General features: G+C 44.5%; 1 protein-coding gene across 6 annotated transcripts; it reads left to right on the forward strand.

Annotated features, from left to right (window-relative positions):
• Positions 1 to 3624: 3624 nt before the first annotated feature.
• On the forward strand, positions 3625 to 18218 carry SSRP1 (structure specific recognition protein 1). Of its 6 annotated transcripts, none has more exons than XM_081922916.1 (17): positions 3625 to 3778; positions 4225 to 4508; positions 5921 to 6106; positions 6577 to 6682; positions 6860 to 7050; positions 7135 to 7365; positions 8915 to 9018; positions 9715 to 9843; positions 9971 to 10192; positions 10699 to 10771; positions 11363 to 11504; positions 12883 to 12928; positions 14451 to 14571; positions 15441 to 15611; positions 16308 to 16399; positions 16536 to 16716; positions 17701 to 18218. In XM_081922916.1, the coding sequence occupies exons 2-17, from the start codon at positions 4455 to 4457 to the stop codon at positions 17767 to 17769; spliced, it is 2118 nt and encodes a 705-aa protein (XP_081779042.1). In that variant the 5' UTR covers positions 3625 to 3778; positions 4225 to 4454; the 3' UTR covers positions 17770 to 18218. The 6 variants fall into 6 exon arrangements, with proteins under 6 accessions (XP_081779042.1, XP_081779043.1, XP_081779041.1 ...); XM_081922917.1 differs by having other exon boundaries at positions 3662 to 3834; XM_081922915.1 differs by having other exon boundaries at positions 3763 to 3843.
• Positions 18219 to 19901: the final 1683 nt, after the last annotated feature.

Consider the following 19901-nt stretch of genomic DNA (forward strand, 5'->3'; position numbering starts at 1 on the left):
CAGTTTGAAGAAGCAAAATTAGAACTGGTCTCAACTAGGGCCAGGGCCTTTTCAGTACTGGCACCAACTTGGTGGAAAGCTCTGTCACAAGAGACTAGGGCCCTGCGGGACTTGACATCTTTCCACAGGGCCTGCAAGACAGAGCTGTTCCGCCTGGCCTTTGGTGTGGATTCAGTCTGACCCTTATATTTCCCTCCCCTTATGGTTTTGATCTATGGGCTACTTTTAAAATGAAGCTACATTTTAAATTGTATTTTAATCTGTATTTTAAATCCCCCCATTATGTTTTCATTGTAATTTTACAATGCTTTTACTGTAATTTTAGCTGCCCTGAGCCCGGCTCTGGCAGGGGAGGGTGGGGTATAAATACATTTATTATTATTATTACTATTAACAGTTTTTGAAAGACTGTAGGACTTTGAAAGCAACTGGACTAAGGACTTGGCTGTGGACTTTAACACAGCAAGGACTTTGAAGCAAAGACCCCTCTATGGGCTCAGAGATATAGAGAGAAGACTACTTGTAACATCTGTAAATTGTGTGTGTGTGTGTGTGTTGGCGTTGGACGAGTAAAGACAAGTCTGCTAAAGAACTGTTTTCTGTGGTGAGCTTAACTCTTGACTGAGCTTCCATGGCATATACATGGCCCAGCACTCCCATCATCCCTTACCATTGGCCATACTGGCTGCGGCAGATGTGAGTTGGCCTCTAACAACATCACTTGACTATTGTGCCTGAGAAGATTTGTTCTTAAGAGTGAACAAAATAAGCATGGCACGCCCTGCCCCCCCCCCCCCCGTTTCTACACAAGTTAGTGTTCTGGATGTGACCTCCCCAGTAGGAAGATAGCAAGTCCAGAGCATTGACTAGTACAGCCTTTAATTGTCTGCTTCTCACAGCACACTCCCAGTTCTCTTGTGGCACACAGTATGGGAATTTTGCCTGAGAGGAAAGAATTAAGGTGATATATACAGTTTTTAAAAACTAAAACCAGAACTCAAGTTGCAGGCTGAGATTAAAAGGTAGGTTCAGGGTCAGAAAAGGTTAAAAGCAACTATTACTGAGCTACAGAAAGACTTTGAATGGAGCCTTATATGCAAAAAGTCTTGTACAGTTTCAGCTCTTCAAATTATTTATTGTCCGTTACATTGCTTAAGTGATATTCTGCAATTCTATGATTCTATGAATCTAGAGTTGGAAGGGTTCCCAACGGTCATCTAGTCCAACCCCCTGCAGTGCAGGATTCTTAACTAAACCATCCATGACAATTGGCCATCCAACCTCAGCTTAAAAACCTCCAAGGAAGAAGACTCCGCCACCTTCCTAGGGGGTCCATTCCCCTGTCAAACAGCTCTTACCGTCACAAAGTTCTTCCTGGTGTTTAATAGGAATTTCATTTCTTGTAACTTGAAACCAGTGCTTTTTTTCTGGGATGGAGGTGTACGCATACCCCTAAACATTTTGTGTATCTAAGTTTGGCCCCATTGAGGGGCAGTATTTCAAATATGAGTAGGAAAATTAGAGTACCCCTAAACATTTCTTTAGGAAAAAAGCACTGCTTGAAACCATTGGTTTGCATTCGGAGAAGGAGAAATTAAGCTTGCATCATCGTCCATGTTTCTCATCCCCAGAGTTACACTTTGTGAGTTCCAGGTGTGGGTGATATAAGACCAGAGACAGGACAGACCCTCCAGTGAGGCAAGGTGAGACAGTTGTCTCAGCGTGGCAGGCTCTGGACAGCTTGGAGGGCTGGCAGATTTGGCCTCCAAGAGGCATGCCCCTTGCTTCCCCCTCCTTTGCACATCTGTCCCTCTCTGGCCTCCTTTTACTCCCCCACCCCATCCCTGGACAGTGGCATGTGTGAGTGGTGTGTGGCAGGTGCACAGCAGAGGGTGGGCTGTGGATGAGGGACGGGATTTTGCTTTGTCTCTAGCAGCAAAATGTCCTTGGCCCACTGTGACCAAAGGGGTATAGCCCCATGTGACACACCCTTTCATCTGAGTGATGGGACTCAGCTAGACAGGTAAAGAAAAAGTGATTTATATGTTAAAGAAAGCGTTCAATGGATTAATTGCACATGAGTTGCAAATGCTGAGTCATTTCCCACAATGCAAGTGTTTGGTGACCGCATCATCTTTGTTGCTGGGAGGAATTTGTAGGTAGCTCCCGTGTGGATAAAGAGCAAAAGCTCTAGCGTTCAGTGCTGGCCAGAAAAGTGTGGGAGATCTAAGCAGCAGAGACCGATTAGAATTGTGTAGAATTGTGTAAGGAAGTGGAACACTTTGTGAAGAGCTGCAAGGACTTTAGAAGCTGCTGGACTCAGGACTTGCGTGAACTTTGGAACAGCAATAATTTTTGAAGCAAATAACTTACTGGGATCAGAGAGATGCCTACTTTGCCTGTCTTCACCCAAAAAGGAAAGCAGTGCCCAACCTGGTGCTAACAGAATAAATAATGCAAGGAAGGAGCTGCAGCCCAAGACAGGAAAACAGGTGGTAAGGGAACACCTAGCTACTTTAAACGAATTCAAATCTCCAGGGCCCCATGAGCTGCACCCAAGGGTACTAAAAGAGCTTGTGGATGTAATCTCAGAGCCTGAGTCTATGTATTGGAATTCTTGGAGAACAGGTGAGGTTCCCGCAGACTGGAGGCAGGGAAATGTTGTCCCCGTCTTCAGAAAATGGAAAAAAGAAGGCCCAGGTCAGCTTGAAGTCAATACTGTACAGTGGTACCCCTGGTTGTGAATGGGATCCGTTCCGGAGCCCCGTTTGCAAAATTAGCAGAATGCAACCCGCAGCTGCACGTCTGACCATGTGTGGGTTGCGATTTGCAGCTTATGCGCATGTGTGTGACGTCATTTTGCGTGTCTGCGGGACGCAACCTGAAAAAAGTATCACGAAGCAAACGTAACACGAGGGAAAACTCCTAGAACAGATAATTTAACAGTTTGTGAGCACTTAGAAAAGGATGCTGTGAATACTAACACCCAGCATGGGTTTCTCAAAAACAAATCATTCAATCTCATTTCTTTTGGGGCAGTTACAAGCATGGTGGATATGGGAAGGCTGTGGATGTAGTGTACCTTGATTTCAGTGAGGCTTTTGACAAAGTCGTCCCCCCCCCACCCCCATTTTTGTGGAGACTCTGGTAAAATGTGGGCTGGACGAGGTAACTGTTAGGTGGGTATGTAGCTGGTTGCCTGACTGAACCCAGAGTGGCCACTAATGGTTCCTCATCATCCTGGAAAAAAGCGAGGTGCCACAGGGTTCTGTCCTGGCTCTGCTGTTCAATGCCTTTATAAACGACTTGGATTAAGGAAACAAAAGGAGGCAAAAGCAATACTGAACAGGCAGCCCCGCTCTAGAGTCCCAGAGTCACATCCTAGTCCCGCGTTAACCAATCAAGAGAGTCACACTGCCACCCCTCACGAGAGTCCCGCCTCGCTCCCAGGATGGGAAGCCCATAGAGACGGGGTGGGAGGAAGGAAAGACCGGCCCTCTCTCCATGCCGACAAACCCCGCCCCCCACTACTCCAGGCTGAAAAGGCAAACGTCTCCTCAAACAAGATCCCCCCGTGAGCACTTCCGGTCTACAACGGAGCGTGTTTCCGGCACGCTCTTCAGACGTCCCACCATAGAGGCGCTGCGCGATAGAGCGGCGTCCCACGGCTTCCGTAGAGAGTCGTGCCGCCTTCTTCCATTTTCTTTCTTTTTCAAACCGGAGAGGCAAGAGAGCACTAAGCGACCGAAAGCCAACGGCACCGGAAGGAGGAAGTGAGGTGAGCTTTCTAGAGAGGAGGGGAGAGGATGTGACTCGTGTTGCGCAGGCGGGAAAGTGCGTCTGGTGAGGGGGGGGGGATTCAAAGCCGGGCGTGCGAGGGCGGGGGGCAATTGTCTTCGGTTTAAACGCGGTTGGTATGGGAAACTGCGGTAGTAGTAGTAGTGGCAGGAGTAGGCGGCTGGTGTGCGCTGTTGCTGCTCCGTAAGGAGGCGAGTTTTGGCTCCCGCAAATAGACAACGTGTGTGTTTCGCTGTGGCGGCACTGAGCATCCTGTGGGTCGGGGGCTCCTGGGTGCGGGGTTTGGTGTGTGCCCTTCTTAGTAGGCATTGCGAGGCAGGGGTGGTTTTTAGCCGAGTTGGGTGAATAGCAAGGCAGCTTTCTAGAAGTCGTCGTCTTCTTCCCGTCTCCCATGTATAAACAAAACATTTTCTGCTTTCTCCCCAGGTTTCGCCTCCCCCCAAGTGTTTTCTAGCCCTCTGTGTCTTCGTGTTCCCTTTGCTTCTGTTAGTACTAGATGGAGAAGATCCCACGTTCCAGAAAGGACTAAGACATCTTGTCTTCTCCCTGCCTGGGTCCGTTTGCAAAACTTTTCCCCAAGAACAGCTCGGCACGTTTTGCTGGTGTGGCCTCAACCCCTGCCATAGTGGGGTGAGGGGGGTGGAGGTGCTGTCAACATGGCGGATACATTGGAATTCAATGAAATATACCAGGAGGTGAAGGGATCGATGGTGAGTTAATGGGGTGGTGGTGGTAGCCTGAAAGGAGGAAAGTAACATATGGTGCTATGTGAGGAACAAGCAGTATGTTTGGAGGAAGGTTGACCTGTTGGATGGGATGCCACCTTGCCACTTTAGAAACCTAGTGCTTTGCCACAAGTTTGTTGTATGATCTGTGGTGTTCTGGTATGCCATCTTTTAAAGGGGAGTAAGAAATAATATTGCTCTGTCCCTTAAGGGTTCAGTGAGGTTAATACTTTAAACATAATGGCAGGATGGCCTATGAGAATACATTATTTAGGACGGTGAACAAATGTTTCAAGAGTGATGAAGCCCACATTTTTTGCTTTGGACTCCTGAGGATTGTGGAGAAATAACTTTTTTGGGTGGCAAATTCTTTACTCACTAAAATGCATCTTGAGACTTCAGCTGGGTATGAAACATGCCTTAGAGCCTTTTTATTATTCAGCATTGTTAATGCCACTGGGGGGATTACTTGGCAGGCTGGTTGTATATCACTTGGGATTATTTCTGGATGCAAAACAACAAAGACTCATGTGGCAAACTGAAAGACTAACAAATATATTATGGTGTAAGATTTTGTGAGCTAGAGTCTATAGATCTATATAAATGTGATTCCTAGCCACAAATATCTGCTTAATTTAAAACTGAATATGAAGCAAGGTTCTGAGGCTGACTTCTAAGGAAGTAACACCTACTTAAATAAATAGGGCTTTACTTCTTAGCAAATATGGTTAGGTTTGTGCTGTAAACATTGTCTTTTTTAAGAAAACAGATGTCTGGACTCTTTACTGTAGAAGCAGAAGACTAGATCTGGCCACTAGGTTGGCTCCATATTCCTCCCGCTGCCAAAGCAAAGTTTGACAGATGGGGGTGGCTACCCACCTGTCAGTCACTTGACATCACAGCAACATCAAGTCACTGGTGTTTGCCTATATGGTTAGAAATCACTTAGGCAAATCACTTAGCAAAGTGCTTAGAAAGCACACTGCAACCCCACTTTTGAACCAGCCATATTTTGACCTTCTCTATCCCTGATAGCATATAGCACATCAGGTGTAAGACAGGTGGGTGTGGCTTGCAGGCCAAATGGGGAGGTCTGGTAACCTAATTAGGTCTGTGGGTTGGAGGTTCCCCACTGCTGCTTTACTGAGTGGTTTGAGTCCCATTCCAAATGTTTGGGGAGAAAGCAATTATAGCGGAAGGAATTCTTGTAGTTGTTGGATAGTTGCCATAAACACCACATCATATGTCTTGTCCAACTTATTCTGTTATAGTATTTTTAAAGGGAATTTGGTGGCAGTTTGAGGAATGAATGAAGTTGTTTAGGAGAAGAGCCTATCAAGCTTTTGAAAGGCCACAGTGCTAAAGCACCTGCTAACCTTCTATCTCTTGTGGGTCAGAATGATGGCCGCCTGCGACTGAACCGTCAAGGTGTGATTTTCAAGAACAGTAAAACAGGAAAAGTGGACAATATTCAGGCATCAGAGTTGGCAGAGGGCATCTGGCGACGAGTGGCATTGGGACATGGTCTCAAACTCCTGACAAAGAACGGTCATGTCTACAAATATGATGGGTTCAGAGAGACGGTAAGGTTCTTTTTGGAATGAGTTTGCTTCTGAGCATGATACAGGTCTTAGGACTTGGTGGGGTGAGCGGTTTTTTGTATTAAGGATCAAGACAGGTTGATATTGTGCAGCATCTGCCATTGGGTGTTTATTTTTGCCTGAAATTCCACCAGTTTGCATATCCAGTTTGGTCTTGCAAAAGACCTTTTCCCTCTTGCCTTATGGTTGTGGGTTGCCTTAGTTGCAGGCTGTTATAAAGGAGATGTTGGTTCTACAATGGGATTTCTAGTTTCATGCATCTCTTGTAGCATGCAATTCTTAATTCTTAGCTTATATAAAAAATACTTCTTAGTATTGACATTATTTTGCTCTGGCCTGTGATATGTAGCTTATTTTAATTTCCAAGGTGCAGAAAGCTACTCACAGCAAATGGCTACTCTGTATACCGCTGCCTTACTAGTGTTCCCTGATTATGCATTTTCCTTCCATAGGAGTTTGACAAACTCTCAGATTTCTTCAAGACACACTTTCACTTAGACCTTGCTGAAAAAGACTTGTGTGTGAAGGGGTGGAACTGGGGGACAGTGAAGTTTGGAGGTACGTTTGGGTGCGATGGGTGGTACCCCGACCCCAAGGGAAATGGGCACACTGTGTCTCGAAGACAGAGCTAAGAGAAAAGAATGGAGAAGTTCTTTTTGTTTTACTTTGGGTGGGAGAGTGACTGAGAATGTATTATTATTTTCTCTTGGAAGATACCTTGTTGGTCTTTTGCAGGGCAGCTCCTCTCTTTTGACATTGGTGAGCAGCCAGTTTTTGAGATCCCACTCAGTAATGTCTCCCAGTGCACAACTGGCAAGAATGAAGTGACGTTGGAGTTCCACCAGAATGACGACACTGAAGTGTCGCTTATGGAGGTGCGCTTCTACGTGCCACCCACTCAGGAGGATGGCGTGGATCCCGTGGAGGTGAGTGAGAACTGAGTAGAGATGATGGTGGGGTGGGAGAGAGAGCATTAGTTGATAAAAATATCATTCCGCTCTTTCCTGCAGGCATTTGCCCAGAATGTATTATCCAAGGCAGACGTCATCCAGGCCACCGGAGATGCCATCTGCATCTTCCGAGAGCTGCAGTGCTTGACGCCTCGTGGTCGATATGACATCCGCATCTACCCTACCTTCCTGCACCTCCATGGCAAGACATTTGACTACAAGATCCCCTACACCACCGTTCTGCGGCTTTTTCTGCTGCCCCATAAAGACCAACGCCAGATGTTCTTCGTGGTGAGCAGCAGTGGAATTGGGGGGAGGGGGTTGCCTGTCAGAAGTAAGAATGATGGTTACTTCATGCAGTAGGCTCCATTCATAGGTTCTCTTCCTTCTCCCCTTTGTGCTTTACGAGAGAGGCAAGGGCCTTTCATCCCTTGAAAACTTGGGACCAGTTAATGTAAGAGATTTCTTTACTCCCACATGCACCCACTCAACTGCTTTGATCGGTGGAATTGGCACTACTGTGGGGGCCACATAATACCTGTTCCAGATTTGTAAGAACTTGATTGTTTAGTGTGGCAGCACCTGCGCTTCTGAACTTCATGCCTATTGAGATCAAACAGGCACCTTCTTTTTTGGGCGCCTGCTAAAAACATTCTTGCTTACACAAACCTATCCTGGTGCTTTGAAAGTTAGTATTTTAAGTTTTTAAAAAATATGGTTGTGATTTTTTTCTTGATTTTCTTGTTTTATCTTTTTGTAAATCACTTGGAGGTATTTTGCAATCAAATGATGTATACCTTTTATGAAATAAAAATAAATAAGTTCTTGTTACTAATTAAAAAACCAGAAACAAAGCAAATTATCAGTTTTATGTTGCATTCTGGGGAGAAGAATCCAGGTGTCTTTCTACTCAGTACACAGTCAGTGTCTCAGATAAAATTTCAGGGATTGTTATGTATCCTTCCTATTCTTCTGATCTGCCTTGTTTCCCTCCCTGCAAGCGTTCTGGGGCTAAGGGAAGCTGGCCTGTTGTTTCAGCACTGTGTCAAGGTGTCGGGCCTTAGGGCTCTCTCGTTCCTTCTAACTGCAGCAGGTGTGGATAGAGATGCAAGAGCTATTCCCTCAGCATTGCATAGCTAACTTGCACATTTCTCTCTTCCTATCAGATGGAGATAAAGCACATATTTTTTTCTTAGAAAGCAGCAAGGTGGTCTTGTGGCACCTGCCATGCCAGACTGCACATCCGGCCAAGTTTTTTGTTGCTTAGAAGGCCATTGGCCTTTAAGGCAGAAGGAAGTCAGAGCTTGCATGTCCAGTCTGGCATGGCATTGCTAATGTCTGACATGTTATTGCGAGCAGAGCAACTGCATATACAGCCTGGGGAGGTTTGGCCCTTGTCTGCTTACCTGTGAGTACCTGCAGTTCTAGGGGAGTGGTCGTATCTAAAGCTAGACCATGCTATTTTGGAGAAGGCTGCATAGTGACATTCTGCATGGTTTTTTTTTTTTTTAAATAAATATGTCTCTTAACATTCCTGAAAAGGTGTGTGAGAACTATACTCAGTTTGATGCAGCAGTCCGAACATGAGGATTCCTGAAAAGAAGTGCAAACTCTTATTCTCCTAGTTGAGTCTGTAGAGACTGCTGCTGTCTAGGATTAAATTTGGATTTCTGTTGCTGTCTTAAATCAAGGGGAAAGGGCTTTGTAATGGGTAGGTTGTCTCTATGAAAGGGAGATGCATGTGATATTAGCGTGGTGTGTGGGGGTTAGGTTGCATGGGAATGGTGCTTTTGGATCAGGGCTCCTGCTGAAGGTGAAGATTATCTCTGCTTCCTTCCAGATCAGCTTAGATCCTCCTATAAAGCAAGGCCAAACACGTTACCACTTTCTTATCCTACTCTTCTCAAAGGATGAGGACATCTCCTTGACCCTCAACATGAATGAGTGCGTACCATTCACATTATTGTATTCCTTACAGTGTATCTGTGTATGATTCCCCTAGATGCTTTCTAAGCTTGACTCTACCCGTCATGTCCAAGTGCTTTTTTTGTCCCAGTTGCACAGACTGCTGCAATTAATTGGTGTTGTAGTAATCTTTGGAGTCTCTTGCATTTCCATTTCTGTCAAACTTGTTCTGTGTGTTTGTATGGAGAGGGAGAGAAAGAGAAAGAGACTGGCTTGCACAAGGAGACGTTGGAATTTCTGAACGGGATTCCAGTGCAACACTCTAACTTTAAGACTGCTGATTCTAGTCTCTACCTGCTCCCTATTATTACCTTTCTCAACCCCACTCCCATGTGTGCATATATGCCCGTGCACACCCACACACAGGCGACTCTCCGCTTATGTGGGAGCTATGTCCAGGGAAGGTAGAAACTATAAAAGGCACAGTGCAGCATTTACTGCAGACTGTCCCTGTACCTCAGAATGCTCTCCCAGAGTGAATGCAATGGCAGGTGGAATTGCTGACTGTGCTTTTTCAGCATAAAGCTGTGATCCCTCAAGTTAAATGTGCATAAGTTGTGAGTCGACTGTACATACATAAGCATGCACACTTAGTATTTAAAACATCTTTCAACAGCCACTTGAGTCTGCACTTTCTTAACTTCTATTCTGTCTCTCTCTCTCTCTTTTTAACAGGGATGAGGTAGAGAAGCGCTTTGAGGGTCGGCTCACCAAGAATATGTCTGGCTCCCTGTATGAGATGGTCAGCCGTGTCATGAAAGCTCTTGTCAACCGGAAGATCACCGTGCCTGGCAACTTCCAGGGGTGAGAAATGCCTCCATGCTGCGTTAGAGGAATTGTGAACCATTCATTGGCTGTCATTGATTTGACCGGGGTATGAATGAGAATGGTATGGCCAAAATTGAGCATGGCTCTTATTTCCCTATTACAGGCATTCTGGGGCACAGTGCATCACTTGTTCCTATAAGGCTAGTTCGGGCCTCCTGTACCCTTTAGAGCGTGGCTTCATCTACGTGCACAAGCCACCCGTTCACGTTCGCTTTGACGAGATTTCTTTTGTGAACTTTGCCCGTGGGACCACAACCACACGCTCCTTCGACTTCGAAATAGAAACCAAGCAGGGAATGCAATACACTTTCAGCAGCATAGAGAGGTGAGTGAATGGATCGTAGCAGAACCATAGAGACACAAGTGTGCTCACCAGCTTTTGATCTCAGCCACCTCTTTAGCTGTATAATATTTTCCATTGTGGTGGAAAGGGGCAGAATTGCCACTGCCCTTGAGCCCTTCCCGTTCTGAAAGACAGTTCTTTTTGCTGCTTGCATATGCGTGACCTATAATTTTCAGATGTTTTCATTTTAATAGCTGCACCATGCATATATTATTATTTATTAATTTGTTACCTGCCTTTCACTCTTAAGATCCCAGGGCAGGTTACAGCATTAAAAACAATATTCAAAACAATTTAAAGCCATAAAACGAAGGTAGGTCCTAAAAACGCAATATTTCGTTCTCCAGTTCCCCTCCTCGCCCTCACAATATAGGATCTATTTTCCCTGGCAGCAACTGATTCACTGCTGTTCTGTGAAGTTTTGTCACAGGCAAGTGAGTATTAGTCTTGTGCGAGATGATTGCATCTATGGCTTCTCTTCCTTGCAGAGAAGAATATGGCAAACTATTTGACTTTGTGAATACCAAGAAGTTGAACATCAAGAACCGAGGACTGAAGGAGGTACCTGTTACAAGAGGGTGGGCAAGAGAGAGGACAGGGAAAGGCAACTACTGTCTGGTCCTGATCCTGATCTACTGGGGAAGGGTTGGGGTTCTCTGCCTCTCCGGAGCTTTCTCCCTTCTCAATTTCTGTTCTCTCCTTGTAGAAGAAAAAGGTCTGTGCGATTGTCCCCTCCTCTTCCTCCTCCTCTTGGTTCAGGTCTCCTCTGCATGGCTGTGGTGAACATTCCTAATCACCATAGTATAACCTTGCATGAACCACAGGCAAGGGGCAGCAGCCTGCTCTGCTCAAGAAGTGGCTTCCACCTAATCCACATTACTAGCATGGTTCTTCCCTTCCTCTGAGGAGAGAAGGTGTGTTCTAGCAGACCCAGGAGACAGCATGCATTCAGTTCTTGAGGAATCTGCCGTGTGTGTGTGTGTGTGTTTAAAACAGAAGCCTTTTCTATACAGTATGTGTGCTCAAAAGCATGCTGGGAGTTGTGGTTTTAGAATCTCTGCATGTTTTGGGTGTGGAAAGTGTTGAGAGAGACTGTCTGCTCAAATACTGGAGTTGGGAAGCTTCCATGGAATGCTTTGTTTATGTTTCTAGGGCATGAAGAGTGTGCCCTATGATGATTATGCTGGTTCGGATGAGGACTCCCATGATGCTTACTTGGAGCGTATGAAGGAGGAGGGCAAAATTCGTGAGGAGCATGCAAATGACAGCAGTGAAGACTCTGGGGAGGAGACGGGTAAGCCATTTTTTGAAAATTTCTTTTGGGTTTTGTTTTTTTAATAATTGAACAGTATATAACTTTTTAAAAATATGTTTATATTTATTTTTCATGGCACAGAAGATACATTTTGAGAAAACCGTTGTTACAACAGTAAACAACAAATAACTTGTACTGACCATATTTCAAACTTTTGTCATGTTATATAATAAAGTTGTGTTTGGTTACGCTAAAAGATCATGCCACATTTCCCCATGAATGTTTGGTGGATTTCTGCCATGGTCTCAACAATTTATGTTTTCAAGAAGCATTTGCCATACATTATAAAAGGAATGTAGATAGTGTCTGCCCTTTGCCATTTCGACTTAACATGTCAATATCTAAGCCGATGCTATGGACTATACTTGTTAAGCCCAACACCAGTTTTCCAGCATCTGACTATCTCCATACAGGCAGCTGTCAATAGAAAGGCTAAGAGATCAACATTAGGGTAATTTTGAGTGGGTGGGATCATAAGCCAAATACTGTTAGTGCAGGAGACATTTCACTTGTTTTGTTGTATGTCAAGCTTATTTCTATATATTCCCATGGTTTGCTCTTTTGACTGTTCATCAATGGCATCAAATGTTTTAGTTGAAAGACTTTGTTAGAAGCTTGGAGGTGTGGGATTCCAAATCTGCTGCTTTGAACACTTCCATACATAGTTCTGGAGCCTAGTTGCACTTTCCCCTTTCGTGTATGAACTTGTTCATTGAGCACTGCCAAATTTTAAATTGTTTGGGTGTAATCATAATTATCAGCACTTGAAAGAGAAACAAAAATTTCAGAAGGATAGCTGCTGTAAAGATGGTTATGTGTCCTGAGCATGCTAAATGTAAGTTTTCCCAAGATCTAAGATCCCATCGTACTTGTAAAAGTAATGGTGTAAAGTTTGCTTTCTTTAGAGCTGACAGGTTTTTTGTTACCTAGGCTCCCAAATATTTTACTCCCTTATAGCAGATTTAAAAACCTATCTGTTTTTGAATGATTGATTGGTCAGATGGAGAAATGTCCATTTACGTTATTTCTGATTTGGATTTGCTGATTTTGAATCCAGACACTTTAGCATAATTGCTTAGTTTTTTTCATTTCAGTAATATGAGCATTGCAACTTTTGGATTCAATAGCATAATTGATACAATGTCTGCAAAAAGGCTTATTTTATGCATTTCTTTTGTTAGCTATTTAAATGTTATGAAACAAGTAAATGAATAAATAGCTTTTCTGCAGCCTGGAGATACAGAGATTGGCCTATTCTGTCTTTGGTTTGTGGCCAAATCCATTCCTTTTTGCCTTTTCATGCCTTACATTTCGTTCTCATCAGTGTGGTTTAAAAACAGAGATTTTCTTTTTCCAGATGAATCATTCAATCCTATGGAGGAGGAAGAGGATGTGGCAGAAGAGTAAGTAAAATGCTTCGGCCTGCTGGAGATAGTGTTGTTGAATGCTGCATTGCAGGCTCTGTTAGGAATCAAAAGGCATGATATTAATATTTTAATAAATACTGGGGGAAGCTGTGTGCTTGGAAGGGACCAGTGTATCACTGAAGGATGCAATAACATCTGGAACTGTGACCAGGTCTCTGTGGGTCTTCAATATGACCGTATGGAAGCAGGCAAATCATATGATTAGGAGACTTCCAACAGAAGAAAGTTGGATCATCTGTATTGGAGTGATGACAATAGTAGGGTGACATGGGAAGAAGAACATCTTGTTATAATGTTGTGAGGATCCATTTGGGGAGTAGGAAATGGGGGTTGTAGTTCATGCTGCATGAGCAGGTTTCCACTTTTGCAGGGGTAGCGTGCTTCCTTTTCTCTGTCTCCTGTCAGCCCACCCAGATCTGCTCAGGATGGTCTCCAAAGCCTCTTGCGCAATTGTGACGGTGTGCAGTCAGAGCTGCAAGGAGGAGGGGAAGTCCCACTGCATTAGTGGAGGCCTGTTCCACTCGTATAGCAGCATTACTGGGTGCAACCACTGGTTATCAAAATGAATGGGGAAATCTGACTCCTAAATTTAAGGCAACACTTTGCGACTCACTTTGAGAGTCTTGTGCTTTTTATCTTCGTCTGTGAAATATGCTGCCCTTTCAGTAGTCTAAAATTGTACACAGGGTTGAATATTCAAGAAAACGTTGGGAGCTAGTAATCTAGGCGTGCTTTCATTTAAGCTGCTGGAGAGCATCTTGCAGGGTGGGCAGTCATGACAATGAAGCCATTCTATTTCAAATGCTTTAAGAACGTCAGCTTACTTAAAAGGCTTGTCTGGATGGTCTTTGAAGTATGAACATTGGGGCAGGTTAGACAGATGGCAATTGTTTTTGATGTTTGCATGCAATGGTTAACAGTCAGTTGATACCTGCTGCTTTGTGCACTCTTGCTAGAATAGTTTCTGACAAGTCTATGCAGCAGCTTATTGAAATCCTATATTGTATGTCTAACAATTTTTAGCAACCGTGGTAGGGCCTCCAGTGTTTGTAAATTTTATATGTTGTTTATTCTAATTGGGCTATATAGACCTATCTGTTTATGATATTTGTTACTGATTTTAATGATCCTGCGACATCCTAGTCATTCTTGGGACTTATTAATTTATTTGCTGCATTTATTTCCCAGTTTTTCTGTAAGGAGGTGGAGATGGTGTTTAATATGGTTCTCCCCCTCCTTATTTAATCCCCACAGTAACCCTGTTAGGTAGGCTAGGCTGAGTGGGGATTTGAACCCTATTTCTAGTCCTGCACTCTAACCACTACACCACACTGATGTAGTGTAACTGACCCATGAGAGCTAAGCACAAAGTTAGGGTGAGGATATTGTTGCTCAAGCTTGAGTGTGTGCTCTCATTTTAAAAGTGACTGGGATTTATTTGTGGGTTTAGGAAGCTGTGAACCCACCTCTTTCTGTGGGTGTCTTTTCCTTGTGACAGGTTTGACAGTAATGCCTCAGCCAGCTCGTCTAGTAACGAAGGAGACAGTGACGAGAAGAAGAAACCTGCCAAAAAAGCCAAAATTGTCAAAGAACGCAAGCCTCGCAAGAAGCCATCTGAGGTGAGAGCAACCAGGATGTGGAGATTGTTGAATTCAAGGCCGCTCTCTTCCTGGCTTTCTTTGAGTGCTTCCTGTCAGAGCTGGAAGTGCCTGTGAGAAAGCAAACAAGTGCAGAGTTAGAAATCAAGCAGCCTTGCACTGGGCATTGCTTGGGAGTTCCAAACAAATCAGTGCAGTTTTGAAAGGTGCACTCTGTCATCTTGATTCAAAAGGGCATCCAAACAGAGGGGAACCTGCTCCTCGATCTCAGTGGTACCCAAACACCTAGCAAGCAGACAAATCAGCAGTTAATATATTGACAAGGGACCATATTTTGAACCAAATCAGGACCAGCAGCGTTAACTTGTGCCTGTGTTAGCTGAGGCCGGAACAAGAACTGTTTTAAAATGCTTGAACACATTCAAACATTAATCGACTTAAGTAAAGCTATTGAGGGTACCTAAGGAGAGTGCACTGCCGAAATCTCTCCTTGCATAGAGAGGTTAACAGGCCTTTTCCCTGTGAATCTGCTCGCGTAGGGGAGAGCTGCAGCGGGATGGGCTTTGAAATTGAGGGGTGGCACTGGGGGCCAAGTGGGTCCATGCTTATTAGTGGTGCAGTGAATATGAAAACTGGTCTTGGGAATATAAGGGGGAAAGGGGGCAGTAGAAGAGGATTTGGAGCAAAAACTATGTTGCAATTTTGCAGAGCTGCAGATTGCTGGAAGGGCAGTTGGCTACAGTCAGAAGTCAAGTTAGAGGTCTTTATGCATGTGGCTTTGGTAAACAGGAAGGGATTTCTCCGTAATCTGTGGAATAGGCAGGGCTTCCCTTTACCTGGAGGTGAAGTGTTGTGATTTTTCTCTCTTTTCATCCTCCCTTTTCCCACAGGGTAAGAAAGGGAAAGACCCCAATGCCCCAAAGAGACCTTTGTCTGCTTACATGCTCTGGCTCAATGCTAACCGTGACAAAATCAGGGCAGATAGTCCTGGCATGAGTGTCACTGATGTGTCCAAGAAGGCTGGAGAACTCTGGAAAGGAATGTCCAAAGAGAAGAAAGAGGTGGGTGATGAGTTGATAATGATAGCATTTTATGGGCGTGGAAGTGTGCCAGTAACTTTTGAGAGCTGTCTAGTTTAGAATGAAGGCTAATGAGGGTGGAAGAGAGGCAGATAGGAGTTTATGATTTGTTCATCTGCATGCCAGTTGCTGGAGGGGGGGGGGCAAACAGTGGGAGAGGACTGTTGCTTTCTGGAGGTTTCTCTGAAGTGTCTTGGAAGGGTGGTAGTTCAGTGGTGGGCCACATGCCTTCCACGTAGAAGGTCAGAGGTTCAATCCCTGCCGTGTCAGGCTAGGATTGGAAAGGATTCCTGCCTCAAACCCTGGGACATTAGGGAATTCCTGCTGTGAGAAATGGTTGCTAAACCAAATTGACTCTTGGTCTGATCCAGCAGGAATTCCCTAATGTCCCAAGATAGTTAAATCCTGTTTTATCCTGATGATTTTGCATTTCCACTTGGTCACTAAATCCAGCTCTGGGTTTTTGAACCTCAGTTGAATCCATTTCGGCTTTGACCCCCAGGCACAAGGAAAAGAACAATGGGCTTAAAATAAAACTCCAGGACTCTGCATTCCTTGAGTTTTTGGATTTCATTTTCTATTGCATGGGATACACATGCTCCTGGTGTTAGCAGAAATGGTGCATGAGTTGTTCTTTTTGTGGGTTACGTGAGTAAAACGTTCTCTTTCTGGATGAAGGAATGGGATCGCAAAGCTGAAGATGCCAAGAGGGACTATGAGAAGGCAATGAAGGACTACACCGAAGGAGGGAAGTCGGACAGCTCCAAGAAGTGAGTAGCTGCGCCCCTCCCCCACAAACAAGAAAACAGACTCCCATCCTCATTTCTCCATAGTGCTTCTGTTGCCCCAAAGGGATTCGGCCAATTCTGCCATTACAGCACACTATCTCTTTCTTCATATGAACAGGGAAAAACCCAAGAAGAAGAAAAAGCCAGAGAAGCCAGGGAAAGGCAAGCCAGAGAAGAAGGCACCTGCATCTGCAAAATCGTCTGTGAGCAAGAGCCCTTCCAAACAACTTGGAGAGAGTTTCAAGAGTAAGGAGTTTGTCTCCAGTGATGATAGCTCCTCAGGCGAGGACAAGAAGGAGGTGAGTGGCAATGCACTCTGTGGTGGCAATGCAGTGCCACTGCCAGTGAGCTAGAGAGGAGGAGAAGGAAAACATGCTCCATTCAGGTCAGAATCCTGCTGCCAGTTCTTGCTACAGAAGAGCAACCATCCCCCCCCCCATGATGTTTTCACCACAAGTTACAGGATGGTCCTTTTGTGGCCACTAGAAATGGAAGAATGCCTCTAACCGTGAACATGGCAATCCATATTCTTCCTACTTTCATTAGTCTCCACACTTGCGACATTGCATTGCTTCATGTGTTTTAATTTGCCGAATAAGTATTTGTGGAATTTGTATTTCAGAGCTAAGAACATTTTTCACGGTCTGTAGTCTTATAGGACAGTGTCAGGAGGAAAGGACATCAGGAAAGATATTGAGGCAGGGAAGATAGGTGGAGAGCCATGGGAAGAACATGGACGTCTGGTGTTGGTAAAAGACACACCACTGCAATGACCTGCTTAAAGCCCCCTTGGTTTCTAAGCGGTTGCTTTACTATGCTCTGCAACCATGAAAACTAGAAATTTACTATTTTTAAGAATACCAAGCCAGTTATGTATAAGTGCTCAAGCTGGAGAAAAATATTGGCTTTAATAATATATCATATGATTTCTATTTTTCCCTGGTTTCTCCATGTTTTCCTGTCCTTTTACTGCTATTTGCTGAACCGTATTCATTCCCGTTACATTGTACACATTCCTGTGTTTCTAGCATAGTAAATAAAAGCACATTGCAGGCTTTTCTAGATTTCCCCATCTTCATGCAGCTTAAACATCCTGTTTGCTCCATTTATTGTATGCTTTTACTGCAGTTGGCTGTTCAGCTGAAGCTTAATTGATCTGGTCCCAGTGGTACCCAGCAGCTCCCCTTTCCGGCGCTGATTCTGTTGGCTTAGACTCTAAGGCATGCAGCTAATCTTGAATCTTTCCCTTCTCTTAACAATACCTGTGCCTCTTTCTTTTCTAGGATTCTGATGAGGAGGAGATCGCCAGCACCCCACCCAGCTCAGCAGAATCTGCATCTGGTTCAGATTAGCAAGAAAAACCCACACAAACACCCCGATTCCCCACCATTTTTACAGGTGTTGTGGTGGTTCTATTTGTGGAGGTGCGGCCAAGAGGACGTTGTTCCAGGCAGGATGGATGGAGAGCTGGCACCACTACAATGCTTCAGTTGTTCCCCCTCCCAGTATTGCAGGTTGTGGTCAGGGCCAGTTGTCCCGTCCAGAGAGAATGGATTGTGCTAAAAGAGGACAGAGAAAGCCCATCACCCCAGCCCCTTTTCTGCCTTCATGTTGCCATAGATGCACTGTGTCCTGTTAGATGGTGGGCTCAGTGGTATGTGGCATACAGCTGGAAGATGGGGGCACTGTGTTGCTTCCCTGGTCAGATTCAGTAGATGTCTTTTGGTTTTTCTTTTTTAAGGTTCTCTTTGCGTTTTTGTTTATCGTGGCTAACTGATTTAATAAAAATCAAGTGAATTTGGACGAGACGTGTTCTTGTGTGACACCCCACTCTGCAACAGCCTGGACAAATGAAAAGCATCTTCCAGCATGGAGGTGTATGTCAAAGCAAATCAAACCATTTCTTCTGCAACAGCAGGGAAAGACCTATGTATATTTGCGCAACCTTCACCAGTGATCTTTATGTAGAGTTTTGTACAGGAGCTGCATCTTAATGCTTTGGGCCAAGGGGCTTAACTGTAGTACCTTCCATTAGCAGCTGCTGCACTAATTGTATTTAAAGGGCCATTGCGGGCTGATGGGATGTGGCTAATGTAAGCAAGCAGTCAATAGAGATGAAACCTGGCAGTGCCTGAGATTCCATCAGCAATAACAGCATCCTTGAACCTCGCCAACATTAACACTTGGGACAGCATCTGGTCCCGATGGATAACTGCTGGCACTCTTTAAAGCAATGTGAGAGCTTCTGTGCTTTGCTTTTCCTTAAAGGCAAAAGAAACTTACAGGCAGCTTCCTCCCCCCCCCCTCCTCTATTGGATCATCTTATATCAACCAGTATGGAGACATGTATCCATGTGAGTGTGTGTACAGAAGGAATAGAGGTGGACTTCAGCTGGCCTTGGATGGATTGCCAATGGCTGTTTCCTTGGCAGGGATGTTGCTCGGCAAGTGGCTCTCTGGGAATTCAGGAGCAGTATTAAAATGATAAGGGGCTAATTAAAATCAAATTGGACCTAATGGCTCAACCCATGGAAGTCATCAGCCTCTTTTGAGTATAACTGGCGTGCTGGGCCAAAACAAAGGGGTATTGTGCCCCTTAGACAGAATGGGAGCCCTTTGGGAAACATAAAAGCAGGGCATGGTGATCAAATCCATCATGTTTAATCTTTTGCATCCTGTATTGTTATTAGTCATGAGAGTTGCTGCTTTGGCTAACATTTGTGTTTCTCTTTAGAAAGCCATTTATGTTGTTGGCCATCACGGTATCCCCTGGCAGTAGGTTTCATATTTTCATTATGCATTCTTTTGATTACTTTTATTTATCTTAAAACCAGCTATATATCCTTTCCAATGAAGAGCTGTGAACTCTTGTTTTTTTTTAAAGTGGGCAACTTTTCAAAAATCCTTACCCAGTACTTCTCATAACCTTACGTGCCAGTCTTGTCCCACCTCAACACTTCCCACTCACACAAATCTAAAATCCTCAAATGATTGACACTTTCTTTGTAAGGTAGGTGGGCTCCCCGTGATCATTTTATTCATGTTTTTTTCTTTCGACAGCTGTAGGGGTGTATTGAGGTTCCCAGAACTGCACACACATTACTAAATGTGCGCACATACCATAGGTTTTTATATGATGGTGCTATGATGGAAGCTGTGTTTTTCAACTTTCCTTATAACATTTAGTAAATATTATGTTCGGTGCTCATCCTGAGATTCTGACCAATTCAGACATTCTGTAGTTATGTATACTTAAAATCATCATAACCCACAGTGAGAAAAACAGGCCTTACCAGGGGTCAGACTAGATGTGATGGTAGCAGTTCAATGTATTTAACCAAAGAATCCCCCCCCCCAATTTTGCCTAAGGAATGTGTCTGATTTTAACCCCAAAAGGCATACGTGGGTAAGGACTGCAGAATGCTCCTACACCAATCACTCAGCCTATTGTGGCTTCTCTATGTGACTGCTTTTCTCTGACATT

This window comes from Podarcis melisellensis, assembly GCF_964234715.1.
Source record: "Podarcis melisellensis genome assembly, chromosome: 1".
Taxonomy (NCBI): domain Eukaryota; kingdom Metazoa; phylum Chordata; class Lepidosauria; order Squamata; family Lacertidae; genus Podarcis; species Podarcis melisellensis.

What these genes read in the sequence shown, in the direction of transcription:
- SSRP1 (XM_081922916.1), top strand. Translation starts at nt 4,455, where the DNA reads ATGGCGGATACATTGGAATTCAATGAAATATACCAGGAGGTGAAGGGA. An exon ending in ATGATGGGTTCAGAGAGACG is followed by an intron (nt 6,107 to 6,576) that starts GTAAGGTTCTTT and finishes TTCCTTCCATAG; the next exon opens with GAGTTTGACAAACTCTCAGA. An exon ending in TTGACCCTCAACATGAATGA is followed by an intron (nt 9,019 to 9,714) that starts GTGCGTACCATT and finishes TCTTTTTAACAG; the next exon opens with GGATGAGGTAGAGAAGCGCT.